The sequence below is a fragment of the Lactuca virosa genome, chromosome 4 (genome assembly GCF_052849685.1).
Source record: "Lactuca virosa cultivar CGN04683 chromosome 4, Lactuca_virosa_CGN04683_v6, whole genome shotgun sequence".
Taxonomy (NCBI): domain Eukaryota; kingdom Viridiplantae; phylum Streptophyta; class Magnoliopsida; order Asterales; family Asteraceae; genus Lactuca; species Lactuca virosa.
The window spans coordinates 1,800,738-1,822,099 of NC_136429.1; the positions used below are offsets into that span (position 1 = coordinate 1,800,738).

Sequence of the window (21,362 nt, forward strand, 5' to 3'; positions counted from 1 at the left end):
CCCCTTTGTATTTTGGGCTTTTCCCCAGCCCATCCCCGACCCATCCCCAACCTATCCCCAGTTTATCAACATAATAAACTCTAACTTACACAAAAAAAACCAAATTTAATAAGCGATCAAAACCAGATGCCATAATCAGATTCTGTTTACATCAATCATAAAGTTTAACAAGCATCAAAATGAAAAGTGACGATTTGGTATACAGATCGTCGAACGAAGTGACGATTGACGAACTCTTGGAATTGGGAACATATTTTGATATACGGGCTATTTCTCTGACGGTCTAATATAGATCAATTCATTTTAGTAGACTTAATTCAAATTCAATAAATGATATATATATATATATATATATATATATATATATATATATATATATATATATATATATATATATATATAGTCATTAAAGCGGGGGCGGGGCGGGTTGGGGATTGTTATACCCGGCCCCGGCCCCATCCCCAGATTTAGCATAATGGGAATCCCCGACCCCGTACCCGAACCCGTTTTAGCGGGGAATACCTGTTCCCGATTGGGGCGGGTCAACCGGGTTCCCCACCGGGTCGGGTGAAATTTCCATCCCTAGTCACGCCATTTCGCATTGACCAAGTTGTATGTACGGTTTGTTTGCCTTTCTAATAACGCGTGAAAGTGGTCTAAAACACGATTCCAAAAACTTTGATTCTTTTGCGCGTTGCCGACATCCCCGTCTTGTGATACGAAAATCCAAGTTTTAGCCAAAGTTTCCTCATCCTCTTCGGTCTACTACGTACTTTTCTTTTTTCTTGGATCTTTTGATTTTTTTTGCCTTCTATGATTTGGTTGTGTTTCTTCAACCCGTTCGTTGTCTTCGTCATTGTCGAGGTTTATAGGTTAAGATTGAGATAATGGAACTTGAGATGGCTGTGAAGATTGTGCTTGAAATTGTTGATGTTGAGAAGCTTGGGTTTGAAAGGCTAGAAATTGGGGTTGATTGAATGGTGGTAGTGTTTGTTGTTGGCAGTAGTTTTGGTGGTATGGAAGATTGGTGAAGAGAGGTCGTTGTTGGATTGGAGATGTTATCAATTACATGTAACTAAGATTTAGAAATGGATCATTTGGAGTGTTTGGAGTGGGTGGGGTATTTTGATTTGGATCCATAAAAATATATGAGAAAAGAGTGTTTTTTGTTGAATATGTGTGTTTGTTTTGAAAGAGTGTGTGTGAGTGTGTTTTAGTTTGAAAATTATGTGTAAAATAAATGTATATATAGAGAGAAATTAAAGAAATAATGAATTGATTTTTTTAAATGCTTGAAACGGTCGAAATTGAGCTACGGTCGAATACAAAGGCTAGCCAATCATATTGCACGTCTTCTTCCGTCTTACCACCCACGTCACATCCAACCCACCCACCCTAAAGGTGGTGTGACTGGTGTCCACGCGTCTCCAGGGGTCTAACTCAGCATTTCACATGTAGAACAACTACCACTCCGTATAGCCTAAGAGTAGTTAGGCTAGAGAGAGTAGTGTCATTATTGTCAAAACATTTTTGTTGCCATGTAAGCACCACCTAGGACTTTTCATACTTTTTTAAAAGTTTGTCATTTAGAGAACATGTTTGCCACTTTTGTCATGCAATACATTTTTTTAAATATATATATATATATATATATATATATATATATATATATATATATATATATATATATTATATAAAAACTAATATATGAAACTAAAATTTTCATTAAAATACCAAGAACAAATACACTTGAAATTAAAAGACAACGAACTTAAGATTAAAAAACACATAAGACACTTAAAGTTAAAACATGCAAAACATTATAACAAACTTCAAATTAAAATAAAACACAACACAAGTTCATTCAACATGTTGATCCCATTTGTCGCTCTGCCTCACATTTTGTCAAAACTCAACAAACTAAAAGGTTTGTTAGCTTTTTCACTGAAAGGCTCAAGAGCATTGACCAACAAAATTTCTTCATTTTCACTATTTACTGTTTCATGTTTCATCCTAAGAAACATAATATATGTAACTGCACTGCAATTATGTTTGTATGTCTTCATTTGGAGAAGAGTTGTTCTTACTTCGACGTCGACCAGTTTCGCGGTTGTATCTTTGTATGACTCTCCTCCAGAAAGTAGACACATTTATAGCGTTGATGTTGATTGACTCTTCAATTATGTAGATCCATACACAAGGGAACATAATCTCTTCATCCGTGGTCTAAAGTTGAGCTATTTTTTAGATATTGAATGATTGAAGATGATGGAAAATATAAAAGATTAGGAGTTGAATGAAGAAGGTTTTAATATGATGAAAAATAAAGAAGTATGTTGGTATTTATAATAGTTGATGAAAGGTTTAAATTTTGAAAATTTGAAAAAAATAGTTATATTATGAAGTTTTGGCTTTTTTTTTTTAAATATAGTATTTGTTTAAAGCGGTAAAAAAAATAACCTAACATCTCTCTCTCGTTAGAAGCCCATTGCCAAACTCGGCATGCCGAGTATATGGCACATTGTTTGCCGCCGAGAAAACTCCCTGTAGCCTTAATGGAATGCTTTGCATAGTTTGAATTTCATAGGGTGTGGTGTGCTGTAGATAATCCATCCCGTCAAATACCAGCCACATACCATCGTGTTGAAAATAGGAAATAGGAAATAGAAAATCCAGAGCACAGCACCTGTGTTCCCTAATTTAAAATCTTAACAGTTTTTAACTTAAATATAAAAATAAAAGCATGGAAGAAGAAGAGAAAATGAAGAAAAAAGGAAAGTTAAACTGAGGAATTCCTTTCAAGCTTATTAAAAACAGCATGTCTTTAACTCTTTTGGAAGACATGTACAAGTACAGGTACAGGTACAAGGTACAGGTAGAAAACCCAAAACTTGGATGGATGGGAAAGAAAAAGGGCATAATTAATTAAAGTTAAGCGGTTGCAGCAATGGGTACAGATCTGTAGCATACTCTTTTAGCTGCACGAACAATGTCTTCAATCTGCAACACAACACAAACAAACCATATCATCATGCTCATGTTCAATAACTAACACAAAACAAATCTAATTTACTTATTATTTATTTTTATTTATTTTAAGAAAAAAAAAAAAAAGAAAGAAAAGCAAGACCTGAGGAAAAGCAGATCTCTCAAGATTAGCAGCATAAGGCGTGGGAACATCAGCCCCGGCGATCCTCTCCACAGGTGCATCAAGATAAGCAAAGCTATCCTCAACCACCGATGCACTACATACAACACAACACAAATCCCTTCATTAACTCTGTTAGTAATTATAATTAATAATTAATACATACCAGATTTCGGCACCAACACCATGCTGAGGAAAGCCTTCCTCCACAGTCACCAGTCGGTTTGTTTTCCTGACAGAGGCGTTTATTGTGGCTCTATCTAGTGGCCGGATCGACCGCAGGTTTATTATCTGTACAAGTTAAATTACATATTTACATTTTAACCAAAACAAATTTCTCTTTTTCTTTTAGGACCAGTAGCTCACCTCCGCACTTATCCCTTCCTTTTCAAGTATTTCTGCAGCCTAAAAATAAAATAAAACAAAAAAACAATATATATATATTATATGTGTGGACTGTGGAGAGGAGGCTCAGAGGCTATTGAAACTTAACCGACCTTAAGGGCATATCCCACCATCTTGGAGAAAGCTGTGATTGTGATATCTGTTCCTTCTCTTTCAATCTATCATATCAATGTACATACATAATCACCAACTCATCAAATTCAGAAAAAACTTCCAACACTGTTGTTACCTTGGCTTTTCCTATGGGGAGGCAGAAACTTGAATCTAGGGCTTCAGCAGAAATTGGGAACGACTCACCATATCTAAATAGAAAACACACACACAGCTATTGAGATTTGAGAACAAAAAATAAATAATTAATTTGTCTTTGTTTGTTACTGACAAGAGCTCGTTCTCAAGGAAAACAACAGGGTCATGGTCTCTGATTGCAGCTTTTAGAAGTCCACGAGCATCTTCAGAGGAGTAAGGTACAAGCACCTTCAAGCCAGGGACTGAACCGTACCATGCACCATAACACTGCCAAAAAAAAAAACAAAAGGTTAACTTGTTATGTTTTGTTTGGATCCAAATAAAAAAAAAACATATGATATGATATGTCTGTGTACCTGTGAATGTTGGGCACCAACACCAGCAGCAGGACCATTTGGTCCTCTGAAAACAATGGGCACATTGATCTGGCCGGCAGACATGTAGTTGGACTTTGCTGCAGAATTGATGATATGATCAATTGCCTGCAAAACAACAACGTATCATTTTATAATTGCTATTTTCTTATGCCAATAAATTTCCAAGACAAGAGATTATTATAATGTCCTAGGTAACCTAACCTGCATGGAGAAGTTGAAAGTCATAAACTCTATAACAGGCCTCAGACCATGATATGCGGAACCAACACCAATCCCTGCAAACCCAGCCTGAAAACCAACTTAACTTATCATTTCAATTTTCAAGAACCAAACAAATTAATTTTGTCTATTAAAATTCATAGAAATACCAATTTTACCTCTGTGATAGGCGTGTCAACAACCCTCTCGGGACCATATTTGTCCAATAACCCCTTGGATATCTATCAAACCCAAAACAAATCCATTATATATTTTTAACAACCACAACCACAACCACACACAAACACATAGCTTTGATTTCAGAAAACCAAGCCTCATTCAAAATTCTAACCTTATATGCACCTTGGTATTCTCCAACCTGCAAAACAAAACAAGGATGGCATTATGACATATGAAGACGCCTCACCCTCTCAACATACACTCACTGAAAAAAATATCTTTACCTCTTCACCCATAATAAACACATTAGGGTCAGCAGCCATTTCCTCATCAAGAGCAGAGTTGAGAGCATCTCTTACTGTCATCTGTAACACCTTCCAATTCAAATTAAAAGAAAAAAAAAATTCTGTCCAAAACTAATAATGGTAACACTGTCACTAAGTGATGTACTTTAGGGCATGAAAAGATACCAGTTTCATATATGATAGCTCAGCTCATAATGTTCAATATTTTGGACAGAAATGAAGTTTTATCTTTGTGAGAATATATAGCATAATATCTTAATGTTTACACTTTAACCAAACTTCATTCATTTGGGACTAGGTGGCTATAAATTGCATACATAGCAAGTAAATAATCACAATCAATTATCAATGTCGTTGGAATAAATATTATTACTAGGTCTATGGTGAAGATCAGATAGAAAAGCTAAATCGGTAGATAAATCCTACAAGGTATAAGAATAATCACCTCCTTTGTTGCAGATGAATAATGTCTTCTAGTTGCTGCTACAGGCCTTAAACTCTGCACATAATTCCCAGAGACCTAACACATAACCATACAAAAAATTACTTCTCCTAAAAATCACCATACTTCAAAAAAACGTGCTGCAACATTTTTCCATACCAAAGCAGATAAGCCCCTGGCACCAACTTCTTGCCTTATAAGCCCCCACATCTTCTTTCCTATAACTCAAAAAGGCTTTAATTAGGAAAAAAGATATGTAGTTACGATTAGCGATATCAAATTTTGTAGCAATTCTCAGATTAAACAAGAGCTGTAACCATAAAACACATAGACGCAACCTAAGATCACGCCCTAATTTATAAACATCTGTAAACGAAATTTTACAGAATTTCGTCCAGAAGGATTTAACACTCAGATTTATTGATCTAGAGGAAAACCTAACTGTGAACGAGATATATATGTATTTGATGCTTAACCATAGGCAAAGTAAATTGATCAAAAATAAATTTCGATTTAGATATAAGTCGGAAATGATACCTACTCACAACTTTCCGATCAGCGGCGAAATAGGAAGAGCTGGCCGAAGTTGACGACAATCTACGAATCGTTGAACCACTTGATGTATGTCTCCCTCCCTTTATAAACGATACTGGAATATAGATACACAAAACACAACTCCTCAGTTTGTTTCTGGACATCGGGACTGTACCTTCAGTAGCAGCCCATTCTTGACTCTAAAAGCCCAACTGTCGACTCTTTTTCTTTTCTTTTTCTATTTCTTTCTACCAACATGCTTTTATTATAAAATAAAACTACAAATTCTCCCCTCCCCGTTTTACCGATGGAGACCGAAAGTTTATTTATGTTTTCTTTACGGGGGCGCATAACCTTAAAAAATTTTCTATGATCATCTTTTTAATTTTTTTTTTAAACACATGTATCATGTAGACAAATTTGTGTATATGGACCTTTTTATAAATTAAAGAAATAATTTTATAATTTATTTTCTAAATAGATATCAAATCTGCCAACATAAGAAAGTCTTGTGGCCAAAGTTTCAAACCCAAAAAATATACTATTTAAACATATGGATCACATCTGTAAAAAAAATTGCATAGGGACCTTTTCCATGCATTACACATATTACTTTTGTAATATATTTTTTCTACACAGGAACCAAACTTGCCAACATACAAAAATATAGTGGGCAAAGTCTAAAACACAATAAGAAAAAAAATGGACATAGATATTTTTTTAAAATTACAGGGACAATTTTTGTAATTTATTTTTCTATATAGGGACCAAAATTGTAAACATACAAAACTAATAAAAAAATATAATGGCAAAAGTCTAAAAATTAAAACTATTATAACAAAGTTCTAAAAGGCAAAAGTATATTATTCATATATTTGTTACTTTTTATTATATATAATAATTTTTAAAAAGAAAAGTTATTCGTACACAACAATTTTTCTCAATACACAACAATTTATGTTTTATGAAGTTGTACAATACAATATTTTAATGCATTCAAAAAATAATCCTACATGCAAAATGTCACAAACCCGGTCGCCGCCGAAAATGTCGAGGTGTGCGACGTAAACCAGTAATCACGGTTATTGAAAATACATTGAACAATACAAATATAATCTTCTATTATTACCGAAATAGAAATTACATTGACAAAACCATTGTTAAATCGAAACACACGCCTAACAATTCAGCGTTTACAAGGGTATAATAGAGATAACGGAGCGCCTTCGGAGCGAACACTTCCGACCTGCTAAATAACCTAAGAATACATGCATTTAAAATATGTCAACAAAATTGTTGGTGAGCTCTACAGGTTTTGACTCCATATATATATATATATATATATATATATATATATATATATATATATATATATATATATAGATGGAAAATATATTTGTATGGAAAGAGTTAGCGTATATAAAATGGAAAACTTCATTTATTTTTCGAGACATCAAAATAACCATTTTTCCCCTTTCGAACTTTATTTAACTGTCACATGATTCGTATAAGAATTAATAATTAAATATATTTTTAGATCCCCAAGTTATCATATGTTAATTATTACTAACGGTTTGTATATCAGTTAGTTTGAACTCTACGGGATATCAGTAAGGTAAACTCCTATTACTTTCCATAATTCTTAACCAAATCATATTAATGGTTACTTTGAAAGCCAACGGGGTATCAGTAAGGTAAACTCCTCTTACTTTTCTTGATTCTTAACCGAATCATATTAATGGTTACTTTGAAAGCCAACGGGGTATCAGTAAGGTAAACTCCTCTTACTTTCCTTGTTTCTTTACCGAATCGTGGGGTGATGGTCCCTGAATAGAAATTGTTTTGATTTTCGTACAATATTGGGGTTTCCAGGTTTATATAATGATTTATAACCGAACTTATGACACCACACTTTGCATTGACACCTTAATAGGGCATGATCGAGCCATTCACCTTAGGATAACACAATGTAATGTTCAAATGGTACTAACGTCAACGCCAAAAATCCGTCTCGTCAGACGTAGTTGTAGTTAGCAACTCCAAGGCGGCAGTCGAACCATATAAGGCCATTAATATAACATTTATACTTGTCGTTGGTCGTTGTCTACGGATTAACAGTTATAATCGGGAGAGTTTTTAGCAAAGAACTTTGCGGTTTTGGACTTACCCTATAAAATGGTTCATATTGGGATACCCGGATGTGGTAGGTTCTAACGGTGAACGTAGGTATCCTAGCTCTGACATTCGTTGTTAGTATTTTACTAAAATATTATAATTTATTTGTCGTTTAGGGAAACGGCGTCCAGTAATGCCAATAACTGTTGGAATTTATATATTAGTCGTATTTTAATGTCGCATTATTAATATGACTAATCACAATAATTTCTTATTCGACTTTACTTAAAACTCACAGTTTTAATATCATATAATTTCCGCCAACGTAATAGTACGGCGTTTATTTTTAGATAAACGACCTTTCACACGATAATCACAGAGTTTTCATTTCCAATTACCCTTTTATACTATTATGGATCAAATATACATTAACTCATTTTAGTCACGTATATATGTATATACATACATTGTATTTTGATTTTTATTCCATAATATTGTTGAAATATGCAAGTCATTAATATATACACTATATTATTTATCGGGGAAACCCCTATCATATTTATCAAGCATCTATTACATTCTTTCACTAAACATGCAACCTACTATACCATCTCTGTAACCATATATATATATATATATATATATATATATATATATATATATATATATATATATATATATATATATATATATATATATATATTTATTTATATTTATATATATAACCGATTTTATGTTACTTTTTAGTTAATCATAACATTGTAGTTTTTCCTTACAAACAACTTTAAATATGACAATGTACTTTCGTTTTATATGCGAATAATATTTTTGGTCATTTTTATATCTTTCCATGCTTCCATGAGATACTTTAACTTATACATATAAAATCATCATTTTTGTGACTTATAATATCAACTTGTGTTATTATAGGAATCTACTTATAATCTTGTGATTTTTCTTAATAATTATATTCATATTTCACATAAGGTATAAATATATCATTTTTTAACAATCTACTTTAACTTAATAGATTTACCGGTGATTTATCACATTTTTAGATTGCTATTTCATAAACGTTTGACCAATAATAAAGTATGATGTTATTTTGTATAAAAAACTTGAAAATCATCAAAATTTAATAGACATGCATATATTCCCCCCCACCAAAAAAAATATATTAAAACCGTTAAAAGAGGGGTTGTAGAAACTCACATTCGATTTGTGATCTCGATCCAGGTTCGGTTTTGGTGAAGTTTCATGTGAAAAACCGCATTTTGAAGTCTTTTGAACTACCGGGACTTGTTTTGAAATAATTTAAATTTAATTTGTAATTTTCTAGCACATGGGGCTGATTTTTTCAATTATTTTAAATGAGGGTTGTTTTTAGGCAAAATAATACAAACTATGGCTTATTTCCAACAACTTATCAAGGCAGGGGCTCTTGTAACATCCATAAAATTCATGAAAAATTTAAACTTTTAAAACAACCCAAAAATCATCATTGTTTACAAATAGTTTTCAAATCAGGTTTAATATCAGAGTAATCAAAAAATCATGAAACAAAACATGAGGAGGTGCACGATCACGCCTTCTCCTTCCCGCGAAACTCTGAGGTACCATAAACATAATCCAAAACTGTAAGCCCAAAGCTTAGTGAGTTCCCCCAAAATACCAATACACAAACAAATAGCACAAATACAATAACAACATGCAATAGGTCAACAACTAACAGACTGGATTACCCCTGAGCTCACAACATAAGTCTAGATTGCTCTCGGCCCACAGCTTATGTCTGGCTTGCTCCCCGGCCTGATCAGTCCTCGAACTAAATACCACTAAGCCCTCAGTACGAGTCTGGCATGCCCTTCCCGGCCCTCAGCTCGTATCTGGAATGCTCGTGAGCCCTTAGTATGAGTCTGACATGCCCTCCCCGACCCTCAGCTTATATCTGGTTTGCTCCAGGGTTTTTTGGCTACAGCGCGAAGCAGTACAACCTCAACCCAAGCCACACAATATGTCAAAATTATCTATATAATATCATATACAGATAAACAGACAGTATCACAGGTAGTCTTACAGATCTACCAGACTAGCATATCAAGACTAGCTTGCAAATATATTCCATACTCAGCATATCAACAATATCAGGTTATCAAACCAATGGGTAGACCTTGGTGCCTTCGGACTGAAAGTATAGTGAGGAAAACTCACCTCATAGCTGAATAGAACTGATAAGGCCTGACTCCGAATCTCAGCTCTCAACTCAAATGCCTACAACCACCAAGTAACCAATTCCATCAAAATCCCAAAATACCCTCAAAAATCAAACTTGGTCAAACTTGGTTAAACTCAGATTCAACTGGTTAAAGTCCATAAACCCACTGAGTCAACCCAACCGGGTCAACCCAACCGAGTTAACTTGTAAATGGCTGATCCATGCGAGTACGCAGGGTGTACTCTGGAGGTACGCGCAGCGTAGACAAGGCTTCGCAGAAACCACCAACGGGGTGGCTGACCGGGTACGCGGAGCATACACCAGTCTACGCGGGGCGTACCCTCGCAAATCCATTTTCTTCCTTAAGTGCTTAATGGCTTTAGCACTTGAGCTAACACTTCAGATCCAAGGTCTAGAGGCATACTAGGGTCATAAAGTTCCCAACTTTATGACTTTTCACGTCCAAAAAGTCCTTAATGTAAGGTCTTAATCCATTAAGGCCTTCTACAAGAAGCATGGAGCCAAACTAGCTAAAGGGACCTCCTTTTTATGGCTTAGAACCCTTCCTAGGGTCTGAAAGGACAACCCAAAACGTCCAAAACCAAACATGCATAGAAATGGGACTTTTAAGACAAGAAGAACATCATAAAGCTACCAAAGTGAGATGAAACATCCCAAAAATACGGTCCAAAAATTTTGTTTAAATCAATTAGTAAAAACCATAAATACCATCCATCATATAAAAGTTATAAACTATGATTCTCAAAAATAACATAATATCTGTCAATGTATCAAAATCATGTGTCAAACATCAGAGTAAATCCTCCCAGGCTAAAAACTGTGGTGTGTGCCATGCAGTCATCCCGAGCTCTTCCCCTTACTAGCGGAAGTACCTGAAACCAAAACTGAAAACTGTAAGCACGAAGCTTAGTGATTCTCCCCAACTACCACATACCATACACATATCACATAAACATATCTTGGGCCCCGACCCTGCTACATCGGGTGATTGCCCGACATCGGCTCTCCCGGCATCGGGCCCCGCCCGACATTGAACCTCATACGACATCGGGCCCCGCCCGACATCGAGCCTCACCCGGCATCAAGCACATCTCGGAATACATACGAACATAATCAAATAATTCACATAAACCTAAAACATATAACATTAACATGTAAACATTCCTCGGTCCCCGCCCGACATCGGACCGTAATCCGGAAGCATACTGTGACATCCCCAAAATCACGGCCAGAAAAAGACCGATTTGTTTATGCTTTGATTTAAAATCAGAGTAATCGTTTAAAGAAAACTGTTGCGGAATTTGTTCCCAAAACAAAATATGATAAGAATTTATCAAAGCATTTCTTTAAAGAAATGTATTTTCATTAAATAACAAAATCTCGGGATGTCATGTTCCGATACAGACCAAAAGCATAAACAGTATAATATAGACATGGTGGTTTGGATTCCATGAAATCTTTATACTTGCATCCACGTCCGTCGTTTCCTCCATCACGATTGTTTTGTCTAACAATCGGTGGGTTGGCTTGACCAACAGTCCCACTGAAGTTTCCTCCTTCCGACTGCCCTTCACTTAATTCGGGCTGCACAATCGGCATCGAAGGTTCTTCACGATTCAGCTGAAGCAGACGTCTCATTTCTTCCATCTGACGATCCAACATCGTCTGAATCATCAATTGTACACCAACCATTGTCATTGCCTCAGGTGCTACTGCTACAACAGGTGCTTGCTCGATTACATGTGGTTGATTCCTGTTTTCGTTCGCGTTTCCAACTCCGCTTCTTGTTCTTGCCATTCTTGATCTATACACCGGATAAGGTGAATTTAGATCCTCAATTACGAGAGAAAATCAAATCATCCTTATCACTCCGAAACGTTTACATGCTACTTCTAATACCGTCGTCATATGCTTAGAATCCTAAACACATAAGATTTCCAAATCCGGTCGGCAACAGACCATATATCCGAACAAATAACATCATATATGGCAAACATATAACATTTAGCACATAAAAGCATTTTAGGCATCATTCCTAAAATATACTAGTGCTTGTGTCAATTTAGGTGTACTACCTAACATATTTTGGACACACTCCTCACAATCATTACTTAGCATTCTAAGTTTAAGTCTAGAAATTTCCTAAAAATTCCTAGTTCGCTTAAACTAATGCTCGGATACCAACTGTGACATCCCCAAAATCACGGCCAGAAAAAGACCGATTTGTTTATGCTTTGATTTAAAATCAGAGTAATCGTTTAAAGAAAACTGTTGCGGAATTTGTTCCCAAAACAAATATGATAAGAATTTATCAAAGCATTTCTTTAAAGAAATGTATTTTCATTAAATAACAAAATCTCGGGATGTCATGTTCCGATACAGACCAAAAGCATAAATAGTATAATATAGACCTTACACCAGTTATTTATAACTACTGGCCTATAATCCATTATCTCTCGTCATGTCAACCAACTTATGCTCTTGAGCCACTTCCTGTAATACAAAGAAAACTGAGTGGGTCAGGCTTGGGAGCCTGGTGAGCATATATGGTTTTCAACCCACAATAATACAATTATTATATTCAATCATCAAACAATCAACTCAATTACCCATCCCTATTATCTTCTTTATTTCTTAAGGTTTTACCCTAAGAATCAACTACACTTCATTCATTCATTCCTAAGGGTTGACCTAAGGAATTGGCATAAAGTCCATTGCTACATGAGGCGCGGCTGCCAGGTTTATGACATTCTCTTTTAGGCGCATTTGCCGACGTTATCCTCTAAGCACATCTGCTAGTATTATGACATTCTCTATTTGGCGCATCTGCCGACCTTATCCTATAAATGCATCTGACTGGATTATCCTATAAGCGCATCTGCTAGTATTATGACATTCTCTATTTGGCGCTTCTGCCGACCTTATCCTATAAGCGCATCTGGCAGGATTACGACATTCACTATTAGGCGCATCTGCCAACATTATCCTTTAATCATCTTTCATACCTCATCATTTATCTACCCATGTTTTCCCCATCATATTCGTATATATAAAATACATATACAGTTTAAGTTATTTAAAACCTGTACCAAACGTTGCACTCAACACCCATCTCAAATAAACAAACAACTTATTAACACATATCACGTATTTTATAGCCAAAGCTTCATATTCAACACCCATCTCAGATAAACAAACAATTTATTAACACATAGTACGTATTTCATAGCAAATACTTCATATTTATGTGTTGGAAGAAAGTGACTACACACTCACTTGATTAGACGATGCTCGGACAACACTACGGCTCTTCGAGTAGAAATTCTTTGGTGAAACCGGGATGCTTTCTTGAAAACCGGGCTTCTCGCTGGCAGAGTTTCGGCTCGGAAACTCTTTTCTCCTCGGGATCTTCGGGGCTTCGGAACTCGCTTCGGGTATCGGGATGATACCGGGGCTTCGGGGGTACTTCGGGATGATACCGGGGCTTCGGGGGGGTTAAATTGCACGTAAAACGATGTAATACGGGAGAGAGGAAAGGAATCGAGCAACAAAACTTGGTTGGCCTTCAACTTCTATTTATAGGGTCATTTTTTGTACTCACGTCGTGAGTTTTAAGTGCTCACGTCGTGAGCACAGTCGGTCACTGCGTTCGTCATTCGTCCACTTGCTCTGGAGGACGTCCAATTTGTTCTCATGTCGTGAGCACTGTGCTCACCTCGTGAGTTCTGACACAGCCTCGAATATTGTGTTCCGAACTTCAGAAATTCATATCTCTCGTATACGAACTTTGTTTTCGACGTTCTTTATATGCACGCGTAGGTGAGATCATGCTCTACAACTCTCGTTTAGACTCCGTTGGCTAATTTTGACTTTATTTTTATTATATTATTTTTAGTAGGCCGGGACAGGAAAACTGCGTTATAAAATCATAACGTCTTCATCCGACGTCCGTTTTCGTTTGTCTTTTTACCGTTGGACTACTATCGACGAGATCTTTGATTCTCATTTAGATTGTTTCGGCTAGAAACCACTCGATCTCATATTCGAACTTTGGGCTGCATACCGCTAAGTCGAAACTTCGAAAAATCATAACTTCCTCATACGAAGTCAGATTTAGACATTCTTTTCATGCACGCTCTCGGTTTAACGAACTCTACGACTTTCGTTTAGACCACTAAGGCTAAATATCGCTCTATCGTAAATTCACTATTTACGTCGCGATGTGTCGTGCCAGTTTTGTCGCGAAACTTCGACAGGTCATAACTTCTTCGTTATAACTCGGATTTCGGCGTTCTTTATATGTACGGAATCCTTGTAACATATACTACAACTTAGTTAAGATTAATCCTTCTAAATAATCTTCCATCAAAATGTCATTTTTGATGCTTATCGTCTCTAAATTGACTATCCCGGATCTACGGGCGTTACAATTATCTCCCCCTTAGGATGATTACGTTCCGGAATCATCAATGAAAATAGGACTTGTATAATGATTCCATACATTATCTTTTCATCCTAGGTAATAATCGTAACTTCTATTTTTTTCTTCGAATGAGTATTTATCTCTAGGGCTTCCTGACTGCAGACGATGCTCAATATTGCATCTGCTTTTCGTATTATGCTGGACATTCAATCGTAACCTTCGAGTTACAAAATAAGTCCTTATTATGGACTCCTTCTTCTTCTTAGGATAAATACTTTCCTTTATCTATTGTAACAGACCGATGGGTCGTGCTCCAATGACCTCTCATCGCATGATGCAACGCTTAGACTCAGGTCTTTTAGAGTTAAATTCCAGAATGGAATATACCTTCCTTCATATTCTAATGTGATATAATCACATTTTAGCATGTAGCATTTCTAGCTACTATCTTCTTTAACAATGAGCGCGATACAATTGGTCGCATTGATTTCACCCTTCTGACTTAAGTCAGATGTTACATCGAGCTTGGTTCTCCGAACCACGTAACAAACTCATTGTAGTCGGACTCAATTTGATATGACCATTAGGGTCGGAATAACAACCATCTTACTAGTCATTACCGAAACAATGGTAATGACATACTTGAATAAAACGGAATCAATTACTAGCTTCTTGGTAACCTTGTGACTTTCCCTGATCCAAGCGTGAGTCCTGTGCTTCCAGTAGTATAGATCTCTACTACTATTCACACCTACTCATACTCGTCCCAAGTATTGTCCCGCAGTCAATCCAAGTCACCATACACGAAAATCACACAATCATTCAACACATCAGATAACAAAACTAGGGTTCATATTATTACTTGAAACGATTACATAGAGGTTCAAGTTTACCCTATACCCGTAATAGGCTACACCACATGTTATTATTCACATTACTACTTCATATCTCGATATTCGGGTATGAAGTCCTCATCCTTAATTCCTCGCGTTGTTATCTGCTTCGTCAAGGGTCATCTGAAATGCTCTTGCCTTTGGTGGCGCATTTTGCTTCGTAGCTCCTTTCCTTTTTGGGCAGTCTTGCTTGAAGTGCCCCTCTTCATTACATTCGTAACATACCTTTTTGTTGAATATACAATCATGGGCGTAGTGCCCATGCTTTCCACACTTGAAACATGTCACCTCCGCGCCACATTTTCCCGAGTGCTTCTTCTTGCACTTATCGCACCATCTTGCTTCATCTTCTCCTCCTCCTCTCGAACCAGATTTTGAGAATTTATTTTTCTTGTTGGACCCTGAAGGCCCACCAAACTCCCTCTTCTCACCAACCTCTGATCTCTCCAGACCCTTCTCCCTGATCTGGGTCTCAACATTTCTAGCAGACCCTTCTCCCTGATCTCTCCAGACAATCGCTGAATCATCCACTAAGCACTTCCGCAACTGTGAAACATGGAAAGTGTTGTGGATCTGGCTGAGCTCTACTGGAAGATTCAACCGATACGCCACCTTGCTCACCCGGGCTATAACCCTAAAAGGACCAATGTACCTGGGGCCCAGCTTCCCCCGCTTCCGAAACCGGATGACATCTTTCCAAGGTGACACCTTCAGGAGGACCATGTCGCCCACCTGAAACTCCAAGTCTGAACGCCGCTTGTCGGCGTAGCTCTTCTGCCGACTCTGAGCAGTCTGGAGCCTGCTCCGGACCTGTTGGATCCGCTCTGTAGTTCTGAGTACTACCTCAACTCCCCATGACTCTCTGACCAACCTCGCCCCAACAGATTGGGGTCCTACACTTCCTCCCGTAGAGCATATCGAATGGAGGTCGGTCTATGCTAGCGTGGTAACTTTTGTTATACGAAAATTCGCTAACGGAAGATACGTATCCCAACTGCCACCAAAATCCAAAACACATGCATGCAGCATGTCCTCGAGAGTCTGTATCGTCCTCTCACTTTGTCCGTCCGTCTGAGGGTGGAAAGCGGTGCTAAAGTGGAGTCGAGTACCCATCTCGTCGTGGAACTGCTTCCAAAATTTGGAAGTGAAACAGACATCTCGGTCTGACACCACCGAGACATGCACCCCATGTCGTGCCACTATCTCACGTACGTATATCTCGGCCAACTTCTCGGCCGATATGCTCTCCTGGATCGGGATAAAATGAGCACTCTTTGTTAACCGATCCACGATGACCCATATCGGATCTACTCCACGTGCGGTCCTGGGAAGCTTGGTGATGAAATCCATGGTGATATCCTCCCATTTCCACACGGTAATCTCTAACGGCTGCATCTTGTCGTGGGTTCGCTAATGCTCGGCCTTGACATTCCTGCAGGTCAAGCACCTCTCTACATACCATGCTACATCCCGCTTCATGCAGGGCCACCAGTAATCAGGGCGAAGATCCCTATACATCTTCGTCGCCCCGGGATGGATGGAGAACCTTGACTTATGGGCCTCATCCATCAGAACATGTCGTACTCCGCCCCAGTACGGAACCCAGACCCTCCCATGCAGGGTCAGCAACCCGCGACTATCATAATCAAATGAGGCCACCCGGTCTACGATCCTATCGCACTTCTGGCGCTCTTCCTTCGGGCTCTCTACCTGCGCCTCTCTGATCTGCTCCAGCAATAGAGTAATCATTGTCATCCTCAGACAGATGTCTAAAATCGGGGCCGCTACCGCCTTGCGGCTCAGGGCGTCGACCACCACATTGGCCTTGCCCGGGTGGTAAAGGATCTCATAGTCGTAGTCCTTCACCACATCTAACCACCGACGCTGCCTCATGCTCAGATTCGGCTGACCCATGAGGTACCTCAAACTCTTGTGGTCCGTGTAAATGGTACAACGGACCCTATAGAGGTAATGCCACCAAATCTTGAGGGCGAAAACCACAGCCCCGAGCTCTAAACATTGCATCGGATAGTTAGCCTCGTGAGGCTTTAGCTGCCTCAAAGCGTAAGCTATCACATGACCTCACTGCATCAAAACTGCACCCAAGCCCGTAATCGAAGCATCCCAATAAACCACAAAATCATCGACACCCTCCGGCAAAGTCAGGATCGGTGCCTCACACAACCGCTGTCTGAGAGTCTCGAAAGATGCCTGCTGCTCAGCCCCCCAGCGGAAAGTCACCGACTTCTTGATCAGTCGGGTCAAAGAAACAGAGATCTTGGAGAAGTCCTGAATAAATCTTTGGTAATAACTGTTGGATTAGTGTCTAAGTCCATAACTATTTTGGTATGTACTTGACCCGATGGTGCATGGTCCTTTTGGGTTGCCTTCACCAAAGCAACTTGATAGGATGAATTATGGAGAGAGAGGATTAATTATGATTTATTAATATATTATATGAATAATATATTAAAGGAGAAATCATATTGTTTAATTAATATTGGTCAATAATTAATTATGAATTAATTTTGTGGCTAAAAGATATTAATTAAACTTAAGGGACTAGAACTGTCAATTGTGTGATAGTTGAATATTAGGCTATTGGACTCCTTATTAGAGGAGTGGACGAATTCTATGGGGAAACCCATTAGAAATCGTCCAAGGCTTCTAAAGGAGGAGTCCATGGGTTGCTTAGGGCCTAAGCAGTCAAATTAGGGTTTCCTTGTTAGATAACCCTAATAGCCTCACTATTTAAGCACCCCTAGGGCACCAAAAACGTGGCTATCTTATTCCTTAAGGTTTCTAGATGTTTTTGAGTGCCTCTCCTCTTCTCCTTCTTCATCCTCTTGCTCTTGATGTTTGTGAGCCATTAGAGGAGTGACATTTGTGACTCTAAGCTTTTCAGAAGCCAATTAAAACAAGGAATAGATTGTTATTGCTACATAAAAATCAAGGTAAGATCTAAACCCTATTCTTATGTTTATATTGATTATCATATGCTAGATCTAGGGTTTATGACTTTGGATGATTATTGCATGTTCATTAGACAAACTAGATCCAAAGCTTTAAGGTTTGCATGTACACCATAAGAATGTTGTAGTGCTCAAAACCCATCAGTGGTATCAGAGCCTAGGGCTGTTTGTTAATGAATTTGATGCTTAATTGATCGAAAATTGCTTAAAAATCGAATTTTTTTTTGTTCTGACTGCTTGACTCGCCGAGTCACTTGGTGAACCCGCCGAGTCGGCTGTACTCGACGAGTCCAGGCCTGGACTCGACGAGTCAAAGGGTCTGACAGCGTTTTTTCGCGATTTTCTTGCTATTTTGGCTTGGGATACTTACCATAAACGTTTTTAATTAGTAAAATCAGATTTTTATTGATTTTGAGTGAATATCCTTGCCAAAATAGTAGATAATTGCCAATTAATCAAATATTTGTTGCCTTATAAGATAATGTTTAATTATTTTAGTTATTTGGTGAATTATCTTGCAAGTAATTGGACTAGGTCAAAATTAGATAACCAAATTAATTGTTAATTGCCTTATTTGAATTGTTGATCTAGAATGTTCTTGATAAAGTTTGGAAAAGTTTAAATTTTTTACCCATTAGGTTTTATAGTTTAAATTTGAACCTTAAAAGTTTTAGTTTTGAAATTTAAATAGTTAAACCCTAATGTTTTGAAATGTTTCAAAACTTGCCCTCAAGTTTTGGAATTTAAATTTTTGATTAAAAGTTTAATTTTTGAAATTTTAAATTCTAAAACCCTAGTTTTGAAAAGTTCAAATTACACCCTTATGGTTTTATTAAGATAATTATAGGTATAATTAAAAGAAAGTTAATAAAATCCATTTTGATATGGTTTATATTTAATTTAAATTAAAAGTGTAATTTATAAAATTAAACCACCTAGTATTTTAAAAGTGTAAAATACACCCTATACTATATATAACAATAAAAGTCTAATATTATATATGTATAACTTAAACTGCTAGTCTTACCGTTAGTAGGCCTCATTCACGAAGCTGGTCTATAAGGGGTGTTTAAGGAAATTGCCTATAAAATGGTGATTGAATGGGTATCCACTCTTACCCACCGCACTCTTGACTAGTGGAGGGTCGTTAGCCGAACGGGTAGGATAGGGCAAACCCCTCTCCTCATTAAAAGTTTAATGAATAATGTAACTAAATGTTTTTACTAAATTCCCAAATCTTAGTTACTTTAGGAAAAAGTGAAATCGATGCAATTCCATGGAATTACACTTTGTACCCTTGTCGAGACAATTAGTGGAGCGTGTGTGGTTAACCGGCACACTAAGTTGGGTTTGGCATTGGTAGCGAAGGATGACTCGATGTTTGTCATAGATCGATGGAGCGTGTGTGGTTAACCGGCACGTCGATTAGGTGATTGTAACATTGAGGGCACCACGTACATTCGCATGGTCATTCACACATTATTTGTGATCCTCGGCATCCCAGTCACAAATGAAGGGCATAATCGAGATTTAACATGACATTGAAAAGTTCAATAATTCTCAAAATATCTAGGAGTTTCAATTCATTTAAAACTTAACCTTCTTTTCGTTTTTCATGGTGGAAATTGGTAAATCGTCATTTACCTACCTTCAAATGTTCTGCGAGTTGGATTACGGCATCCCTCTTCCAATTTGTAGGATATTGTGTTGGGTCCTAGCCTTAATATCTCATTTGGGTGGTTTATTAAAGACTCAATCAACTAAACTTGAATTTTCTCCCGTTTCATAGATGTCAAAGTCTGACAACTATGGTCTTCCTAAATCCGTTGGAAAAAAGTTTTCCATGTGAAGATGATGTTCCACGATTGTATTGTAGAAATGGAAATCACGCTTCATTTCCTCCACCTCCTCCAATAATTCTCCCTAAGCCACATGTTCGAAGACTTGAAAAGTTCAAGGTCATTCAAGCCCTATTGGCAAAAGACATGAAAATGGAAAGTCTATATGTGCTCATGTCTTAGATAAAAGATTACATATTGATAGATTGGGATTGTTAGGTGTCGATGCTTAAAGTAAGTTGGCTGTTGACTTGGTTCTTAAGTCACTTCCATAATCATATGGTATGAGAGTACTATATGATGGACCGCGACATGACCCTTATTGATTTGACTTATTTGCTTATTGCTGCTAAATCAGAAATGATTTGGCGCACTGGTCAGCAAATTTGTCTGGTAAATCAATATCCCAACCTTCTATGGGCAATGGCAACATTGGAAGTCCAGAAAAGTTTTCTCTACGCAAGAGAAAAGTTGAGTTTGAGATAGTCCCGTGTACCATTCCATAAGAATCCATGTGTTTCTACTGCCAAAAGAAGGGGCATTGGTTACGAAGCTGCCCTGAATACCTGAGAGATCTAAGAGATGGGAGAGTTAAGATGTATGACTCTGCTTCAGGTAAAATCCACTATCTAACTCTATTAAGTTCCTTTTAGATTCTTGATACATGATGTGATAAGATTACATTTGGTGTTTTGTAGAATCGAAGAAAAATGAAGCTTAAAAGGAAAGAAGTGAGCTAAATCTGATCATAAAGAAGTGGATCTTGATCGCATGATTCAAAGATCGGTTTATTTTAGCTACTACTTTAGAGTTAGGATAGATTGCTAAATAATATTTGCATAGTTTTTCATTTGTAACCTCGTTGTAAGGACAATATTTTTCCGCAATAAAATAAATTTTGATTTATCTTATTTATGTTTCCTTGCGATGGATTTTATGAAAAATTGGTGTTTGAATGGTTCTATTGTTAGCAATATTGTGAATGGATTTGATTCTTAGTTATGTTATTTGTGGAAATGTCATAAATTTACCAAATGAGGAAAGTTT

General features: G+C 37.2%; 1 protein-coding gene across 3 annotated transcripts; it reads right to left on the reverse strand.

Moving 5' to 3' along the window:
• Positions 1-2,762: 2,762 nt before the first annotated feature.
• LOC145169135 (pyruvate dehydrogenase E1 component subunit beta-1, mitochondrial-like) lies at positions 2,763-6,017 on the reverse strand. Of its 3 annotated transcripts, none has more exons than XM_079087703.1 (15): positions 5,846-6,017; positions 5,464-5,522; positions 5,308-5,382; positions 4,842-4,922; positions 4,730-4,756; positions 4,557-4,619; positions 4,381-4,467; positions 4,159-4,284; positions 3,936-4,069; positions 3,783-3,855; positions 3,646-3,711; positions 3,515-3,553; positions 3,315-3,439; positions 3,131-3,245; positions 2,763-3,000 (listed from the first exon to the last, which is right to left on the reverse strand). In XM_079087703.1, the coding sequence occupies exons 1-15, from the start codon at positions 6,000-6,002 to the stop codon at positions 2,932-2,934; spliced, it is 1,296 nt and encodes a 431-aa protein (XP_078943829.1). In that variant the 5' UTR covers positions 6,003-6,017; the 3' UTR covers positions 2,763-2,931. The 3 variants fall into 3 exon arrangements, with proteins under 3 accessions (XP_078943829.1, XP_078943828.1, XP_078943830.1); XM_079087702.1 differs by having other exon boundaries at positions 3,131-3,269; XM_079087704.1 differs by having other exon boundaries at positions 3,131-3,269; positions 5,842-6,004.
• Positions 6,018-21,362: the final 15,345 nt, after the last annotated feature.